At 42.1% G+C, this 8,953-nt stretch overlaps 1 protein-coding gene across 4 annotated transcripts in view; it reads right to left on the bottom strand.

Moving 5' to 3' along the window:
• Nucleotides 1-1,255: 1,255 nt before the first annotated feature.
• EZH2 (enhancer of zeste 2 polycomb repressive complex 2 subunit) overlaps nt 1,256-8,953 on the bottom strand; it is a 57,278-nt gene continuing 49,580 nt past the window's right edge. For all 4 annotated transcript variants that reach the window (XM_073678174.1, XM_073678172.1, XM_073678173.1 and 1 more), the window contains exons 16-20: nt 6,935-7,030; nt 5,774-5,855; nt 4,194-4,274; nt 3,996-4,080; nt 1,256-1,562 (exon numbers count right to left, since the gene is read on the bottom strand). In XM_073678174.1, coding sequence (XP_073534275.1) covers nt 1,502-1,562; nt 3,996-4,080; nt 4,194-4,274; nt 5,774-5,855; nt 6,935-7,030 — 405 coding nt within the window. In that variant the 3' untranslated portion in view covers nt 1,256-1,501. The remainder of the gene's footprint in view (nt 1,563-3,995; nt 4,081-4,193; nt 4,275-5,773; nt 5,856-6,934; nt 7,031-8,953) is intronic.

Below are 8,953 nucleotides of genomic sequence, written 5' to 3'. Positions count from 1 at the left end.
TGTTCTGGGCTCTTTGAAGAAACTGATAAGAATGGTAACCAATCGGTCATCAATTTTCCTCTTGTGGCCTCGTTCAGGGAGGCTGGCTACAATCTCATAGACCTATAAACTTCTGAACAATATGTGCAGTACAAGAACATCAAGCTGTTTGATAAAGGTAAACGACATATTTGTCTATAATTTTCTTTGTAATCTCTTGAGAAAACGCTCTCCTTAGCTTTCTTTGCTCCATGTTCAGTGTGGTACACACCATGATACCAAACAGCACAATGACTACTTTTCACACAGACCTTTAATAGGCAGACTGACTGATTACAAGTTTGGAAACAACTGTTGAGCCAATTACAGGCCACATATTTTCATGCCCCTATTGTCCAATTATTTTCAATCTTTTCTAGGGGTACCATCATTTTGTCCAGGCCATTTTCATTTTTTTATGTTGAACCACAATTCAAAAGCAATTTCCGATTTTCATTGGTTGATATATATTTAAAGTTACTGGATATATCCAGTAAATGTAAATAAAAAAATACTTTGTCAGTTTCAAATTATTTCAGTGACCATTGTAGGTTTGCTGTAACAGAAGGGTATCAACAATTTTGCACACGTGAGTATACAATAGCAGATCCAGAGAACAATTCATTAAAGGGACTCTGTCAGCACAGAATGACTGTTCAGCTTGGTGCTTCATGGTGGGGCCAATCATTTATATACATCATCCCACTTGCTTGTCATCCATCAATCTCCACCCCCTCTTCTGTGATTGATAGCTCTAGCTTCATAGAGCCAGGGAAGGGTGGAGATAGATGGAAACCAAGCAGGTGGGAAGGTGTATGTAATTGATTGTCCCCGCAGTGAAGCAATGAGTGCCTGCATAAGGACAGACAACACTTTTAAAGGTGCAACTATCCGTTTTTGTTCATGAGTTACAGAAACAGCCATTTCACATTCCTCATTAATTACAATGGAGAGAGCCACATCATGCACAATTTACTTTTCCCCTTTAGCTGACTGAACAGAGGAGGGGTGCCCGAGATTAAGAGGCTGCACAGAATAACATTGTAGGGTGCAGGTTGTGTCTCTGTCCTAAATAATCCAGTAAAAGTTTTTTTTTTCCCCCTTGCTCAGTTTTGGTACTCCATATACAATTAGCAGGAAGGTTGTATTTTTCAAAGTGTCCCCACAATCTTCAATGAGTTATCACCCTGAGTGAATGCACAGGATCCTGTTCATTGACAAGCATACGGGAAATAGAGAAGTTCAAGTATATTTTATTTGAGGTGGGAGATGTACCACAATACATTATTGCCAAAAATTCACTGGTACAAAAAAATGAATAAATTGTTTTTGACATCACTATAAATTAGTTTTACAGTACTCAGTAAATTCAGAACTTCAGCTCGCATTTTTTCATTTCATTCTTTGTAGGTAAAAATTGCGCCGGTATTAGAAATTCCTGAAGAAGGTAAGGCATGGGCTGCAACAAGAGGTAGCTGGTCCATCAGGGGATTTCCATTTCTCTCTCAATACCCACATATTTCAGAGCATCAGCTTGGCTATATCTACAATGAAAAGAAGAAATCTTGTTATATCCCGGATTTCTATCATATTAGCATGTGTCTAAATAAAAGCTGTCTCAATATGACAAGAAAAAGAACGCCACTTCTAATTCCAAAACATATTAACCTAAAATCACTTCCGGTTTCTAGAATTGCTGCAACATGGAGGCTTACATGGGCACGGAGCCTGTATGGCAGCTTATGGGGGGCTGGAAAGCTCCTTAATAGAAAGTCCTACAGTCTCTGGCATATTTCCTATAGATGGGGGTATCACCATAGCAGCAATGCTTCTACAGGAGAGTATTCTGCACATATGAAGCCGGATGGAGTATGACATTTAAACAGAAAAAAACCCTCTGAATTTAGTAACCTAAAAAAATATGAGGTAGGAGAGAATACAGACAGTGCTGTATTTGCCACTAGACACCTGAGGGTGAGGGGTGGTACCACCATGAAGGAATACATAAAATAAATAAATATATATATATATATATATATATATATATATATATATTTTAAATTTGTCCATCAGAGAAGAGGACACAAAGTGTCAATGCTTCTGTTTTAAATGGTGGGGGAGATGGGTGGGAGAAGGTGGTCGAAGTTCAAGAGGTGAGCGCTGCATGGGCAGAGGAGCAGTAATAAAATCCCTGCCAGGATGGAAGACGATCCTACAGGTGAAGAACCTGTGATGATGTCATGCCCATGTGACTCTTATGGGAGGAGCCATTTTAAAGATTGCAGGAAGTGAAGTTTTTCCCATGCAGGAAGCAGCAACAGCTGGAGAAGAAGGGGCACTGGTGACAGGTAATCAGGGTACATGGGGGGGGAGGCAGTCTGTATGTGGTGTGCAGGCTGTGTGTGATGGATACATGGGGGTGCAGGCAGTGTGCAATAGAAGGCAACAAAGGAGGAGAAGGTAAGGGCTCCTTAGTATAGTTGAAGATTCAGTAAGGGCACAGTATACAGAAGGAGGGACATTGTGCAGGCAGAATATGGAGTGTGAAGAGGGGCACAGTATGGAGAGGGGCAATGCGTGGAGGAGTACTGAAGATGGGGACAGTGTAGAGGTTAGAGTTCATAATGCAGATACAGTGTGTAGGGCGGACAGTGTACAGACCATAGTTGTTAAGGGTTGACAGTTATTGTTCATAAGAAAAGACAATGTGGCAACCATAGTTTATGGCGAGGGATGGTGGTTATAGTATATAAAGGGGGGACGATGTGGAGGCAATATTTTATCGAATAGGAGGCCATGTACCATAAGAGGGACAGTGTGGGTGTCATTTTGTGATTAAATCAGCTGTCATGTGTGGGGAAAGATGCCAGCTCAGAGCTGACACGACCTATGACGTAAATATACGTCATATGTTGTGAAGGGGTTAAAGGGAATGTGTCACTATTTTTACCTTTGCAGTAATAATTATGTAATTATTTTTAATAGAAAATGACATGTTGTGTTTTAACATGTATTTATTATTTCTGCAGCCTCTGGGAGCTGCCATTGTTATCTGCTGACGTGTAAGTCTAGGAGTATGACACTTACACACCGCAAATATGCCAGGCCCATGCTATAGGAGATGCAGTCGGTGTCTAATCGCATCGGCTGTACTGTAGCGCAGTAGCTTGGTATCAGTAGTACAATACCAGGCTGCTGACCTGCGCTCACTGAGCTGTACATCGGTAGACATATTTATTTCACTTTCTGGAAGTATAATTTGGGTACCACACAGTATAAGGGTGCAGGAGTGTGCTGTGGGGCTATATTATAGGGCCTCACATCGTACTCCTTTAAAGTATAAGGTGTGGAGGACTATATATATTACCAGGAGGTATTTTGTGTGGGCATAAAAGTGGCAGCATTACCATGTGAAGATACGATTACCATTATAGGTCCAAAAAGAATGTACCATTACTCATAGGGCACTTTGAATGGTTATAGCACGACCAGATTTGTGTAGGGGGGAAAGGAAACATCTGTATATTACATTATGCAGAAACAAGAGGTGGATTAAAAGTAATCGAGGTGGTCAGGGCTGGATGAATAAGAAAATGGGGAAAAAAAAACTACGATCAGAGAACATTAACCTCTTAATCACTGAATTTCTCTCTACAGTATATGCAAGCTCTGTAGAGCGTCTGTGCACAAATGGTATTTATCACTATATGGTGGTAATATTAGTGTTACATAGGACTCCAGGTGATATCTTTGGCATTTGCAAAAATTGCCTTTAATTTGTTATATGTAAGGCGGGGTCTGGTTTCACCACAAGCAACAGGAAACCTATTGTTAAAACGTCTAATCCCACTGGATTTACAAAAAGATGAAGAACGGGCCGAGCACCAGCAGAATGTGAGGAGTGAGCTGTTATCCTGAAGTATTAGCCATGTTTGATCCATTAATTACACGATAAATCATTAGAGCATCACACCAACCTGTAATCAAAGAAGAGTTCTTCACCCGTCTGGATGGCTCTCTTAGCAAATATGCCTATTCTATGGTCTCCATTCACCATCATTACTGCAACAGAAAGAAAAAGGTTCCTCGGTCAGACACCATCCCAAAACACAACTGAACCAATCCCCATGTTACATTTTGCAGTGCGTGTGAAATTACTAAACTGAATACATTACCTTTTGCATAGCAGTTTGGATTCACAGAGTGGTTTGCAAAACGAATTTTGTTGCCTTTGCGAGTTGCATCAACGACAAAATCTAAAATAGACAAACAACAGGCACTGAAGACAAATGTCTGGAAATTGGGAAAGAAAAGAAATTTGGGATACATTTTAGCTTCTTGGCCGTTTTAGTTACACTTATGGTGTTTGCATGTTCGACCCTTGCTCTAATCAAACCCCCGACGGCCACAGTACCTGTGCAGTACATCAGCCCTTGTACGAACAGGAAACAGGCAGCTTTTAGGAAAAGTCTTAGCATGCCTTACTAGCAAGCATACCAGCCTTTAAAGGGAATCTGTCAGCAGGTTTTTGCTACCTCATCTGAGCGCAGCATGATGTAGGGAAGGAGACCCTGAATCCAACAATGTATTACTTAGATTACTGGGTGCAGTGGTTCTGATACAATCAGAGTTTTTAAATTTAGCAATGCAGCAGAGCTGAGAAAGCTAACCCCGCCCACATCAAGCTCTGTATGAACATTGTATATAGACAGTGAGGGGGCATGTCTGACTACCAGGCACACCCTACTGTGTCCCAGCAATAAGCTCCTGGTGCTAAAACAATCATTACAGGTAAACAAAACCAAGCAGCTTGATAACAGAGACATAAGATCTTGGAGATGGGAATACCCCTTTAACTGTGAAATACAAAAGGGTTAACTAAAATTTTTCTGCTATTCACTATTAGTGGTGCATTTGTTCCCATCTCCTGAATATGCATTGTCAAACAAGAAGTGACCACCAATAATAACAATCATTATTAATCAGAGTATTTCCTTTTCCTCACGGATGCAACATTTTCAACAGCAGTCTAGTCTAGGACTCTAAAAGTATCAGAGACTTCAAATAAAAGTTCATTATTAGTATTGAGCGAGTGTGTGTTAGTGGGTGCTTGCCGACTATTTGCAGCATGCTCGGCATCTATGTTAGTGCCGCCGCGGCTGCATGTGTCAACGCTGTTAGGCAATCCCTGCATGTGTCACAGCTACTTAACAGCCGTGACACATGCAGCCGTGGCGGCACTAACAGATGCCGAGCACGCCGCAAATGCTCGCCAAAAGGGTTAACACACGCTCGCGCAACACTATTCATTATTTTTATTGTACTCAAAGGGGTGGTCTACATTAAGGATAGTGGGCCCCAAGCTCTGTAAAATACCTTAAATAAGCACCTCAGCCGGTACACCCCTCCCCCCAGAACCAGTGCCAGCTCCCAGCAGGGGTGAGGTCAGGGAAGTGCACGTCACCAATCTAGCCAGTCACTGAGCGCAATGCTTATGCTCCAAGCTCAGCATGGCCACCGAGTTCAGTGACTGGCTAGATCAGTGACGTGACTTCACCGCTGCAGCCGAAACGTTGAGAACTGGAGCAGCGACAAGGAGCCGGTAGTGATCCAAGGGAGGTCATGTGGCTGCTGAGGTTATTCTACAAATGTTTATAAAGCTGTACATTTTCTTTCTAAACAGTGATTGTGTAAGAAGCGATGTAGCAATTTTACAAATGGTCCCTTACATGCACATAGTAGGTATTAGACTTACCATTGTTCAAGTTAAAGAGGAAGCTGCACATGTATTTATCATACACTTTCCCTCTTCGATCTGCTTCATCCTGAGATATGATCTGGAAACACATTAAAGCAGTTATTGTCCAGCCTACACACCATCCAAGGAGTTACCTCAATAAAGGTTTATTCTCCCCTTCAATATCTAAGGCTAGGCATGATACTCTAGAACGGCGTCAGACATAGAGGCCAGGCTAGGTCACTGGAACATGTGTCTAACCAAACTAGCTTCTTAAAATATGTATCCAGCTCAGAAAAAAGAAAAAACAGTAAATGATTTATCAGTGTATGTTGGGCACGGTCCCACAATACAGCCATGAGACACGTCCATCTGTGGAGTGGAAGAAGTATACAAGTTTGTGGAACCACTGAATTGTTACAGGCACGCTTGTGCACTTATTCGCCCTCACCGCTGGTAGTCCCTGGCATCTTTCCACACACTGACTGTAGCCTCAAATTAGTTTTCTGCCATAAATCCATTAGTTGATTTAGAGCCAAGAACCATATTTATGAAGACTCCTTTTTGTTTTCTAACACATCCCAATAGCTGACGCTTCAGAGTACAAGTCATTTCTATTACACCGATCTCGTAAGGTGTTCAGCCCACACTACATTGATTAGTAAGATGCGACATGTTAATAACTCTCACTGCATGGGAGAAAAATACTATGCTGAAACAAAAGCAGACCACCCTTAGTGGGCAACCCTCATCTATCTGCTCTAATAAAAGCACTTGGAGGCCATGAAGTGGGGAGTCCCTGTTTGGGACACCCACTATGATAGAGAGCCGAGAGCTGCTAGAAAGTGCGGTCAGCACCATCACAATCAACCTTACAATGGAGAAAAGGAGAATAGGTGGCCATACACAGAATGAGGGCCTAACCCACCATCTAGTATGCAGGGGGTGCCCCAACACTTCCCTGATGAAAGATGTATGACATAAGAAGGACATGTTGGATTTCCACGTCCAGTCGTTTGTGTTCACCTGGCTCTATTGAGAAGACATGCACGCTCAGCCTAGTTGAAGGTACATATATAGATGGAGTCAGGAGAAATCACTGTAGGGTGAACGAGCTGACGGCTATCTAAAAGGTGTATAATCACCTCGAGATGAATTTGTGAGCAATTCTTTACATACCTCTCCACAGTACTCCGAGATGAACTCATTCTTCTGTACAGGATCTTTGATGAAGATTCCCCATCCAGCCACATCAGAAGGCGCCAAAAGCAAATGCTAAGAAAACAAAATATCTGAAGTTGCTAGAGAGAAAACTGTTCAATAGGCAATGCTGGTAAATAAGGTTGCATTGCAAGGAAGAACAACATCTTACTAAATGCACAGTTGCTAATGCAACAGATGACAGTGCAATTCACATTAATAACCTCACTGCGGCAAAGCAGTTCACAGTCGCAAGACAGACATTCAGGTGTGTGAACATAGCAAGCATAAGCCGCAACTTAAAAAGAAAAGAAAAAGAAAATATTTCACAAAACTGCACCTACAGCCAGGCACTCATTCAATGGCAATTTCCTTTCTTTCTAAGCCACAAAGAAATGGAAAACATGAAGAGTAGAGGATTAATGAGACCTGCTGTCACAAGGCCGAGTCTCATGATCGTTGTGGGAGGAATGCGGATTGAGATGGCCAGCTCACGCTCTGCACCATTCCTGATGTCCAGGCAGCCATACCGCCCATTCACGTGCATCTAGGTCAAAAACTCAAGAGGCCTTACCTAGCAATTCTGCCTCTTTGCCATAATTGGACCATATCAGTCTGCAGAATCAAGTGTTATTGAAAGGATGGGGGGCAAACAAAGACAGGGTATTTGTTACATTCCTCTAACCCAAGAGAAAGGCAACATTACTTAGATGTGACAAATGTCTGGCTACAAGTAAAGAAATCAATGTATGTGTCCAGGGCGGTTATAAAACGGGGTATAGCACAAAGGAGCCCTTAAAACAAACACTCAGGTGCAGCAGTTCATAAAATATAGGAGAGAAAAAAAATCCCCTTAAAGGGGTTGTCACAAACAAAAGTGCTGTTAAATCAATGGTTAATGGCAAATTATACAGTTTCACAATTGGAGGAATTTAAAAAAAAAACCATTGCTGTCCAGAGATAAATTGTTAATGCTGACCCTGCCGTGTCCTGTGCATCTGCCTGTGACAAAACATGCAGGTGCTGTAGCTGCTGGCTGTGCATGCAGTGTGCATTGATCCCACAGAAAATAGTACAGGGAAGAGAAGGCATATTCTTTAGTGATGCCACTGGCGGGGACCCTTCACGCAGCGTATTTGTAGAACATTATTGCATTCTCCTTTCATCTACTTAGCGATGGTAAGTGCTATAACAGAGGGCCTTCAAGCTCACCTCAATAAATCACACCAGTGCAGTACAACAAACTCAGTGGTTAATATATCATACACCGAAAAGACAGAGTATTTGTCCAGTCACTGAGCTTGTTGTACTGCTGTGATTTATTGAGGTGAGCGCAAAGGGCCTCTGCTATAGCACATAGGCAGGGAGGAGTAACGTTAGACTAATTCTCCTTCCTTGTGCCATCTTCTGTGGGATAGACAGAAACAGCAGACGTTATCAGCAGCTAACGCAACTCTACACGGCCAGGGGCAGGCAGGTACACCGGATACACAAGTGGTACTGCTAAAACTTCTCTCTGTTTAACACATCCAATTGTGAAACTGCTTAACTTTCTATTATCTATTGATAAGCAGCAAGTTTCTTCACGGGACCACCTCTTTAAATAAAGTATTAAACTACCCTTAATGAAATATGACAAAATATTACCTTACTTACCGAACCATGTCATGGGCAGGTCTGGATATCATGATGATGGACTACAAGTACCAAGCACTTATCGCCCCGACGCATCTTCTCAAGTTTTAGTCACTATGATTTAGTTTAAGGCCATTAACATTGTGTTATGTGCGCTGGTCTCTTGAACACCAGTCCTTTCGCGGTAGAATGACTGTTGTCCACCCATTTGACACATACTAAGACAGTGTCATCAAACTGATCCTTTAAACATTACCTAAACTCAAATTCTGATTCAAGGCACACCTCAATCCCAGCATGCTAGGTTTCTGCGCCCTTTACTTATGTATGCGGAGATAAAATGCCCCAGACAGGAGAATTTGT

The sequence above is a fragment of the Phyllobates terribilis genome, unplaced genomic scaffold (assembly GCF_046119375.1).
Source record: "Phyllobates terribilis strain yellow unplaced genomic scaffold, ASM4611937v1 Scaffold_4__5_contigs__length_816908805, whole genome shotgun sequence".
NCBI classification, from domain to species: Eukaryota; Metazoa; Chordata; class Amphibia; order Anura; family Dendrobatidae; genus Phyllobates; species Phyllobates terribilis.
Note: the sequence above shows the minus strand (reverse complement) of the source record. Positions and strands in the feature narration are given on the sequence as shown.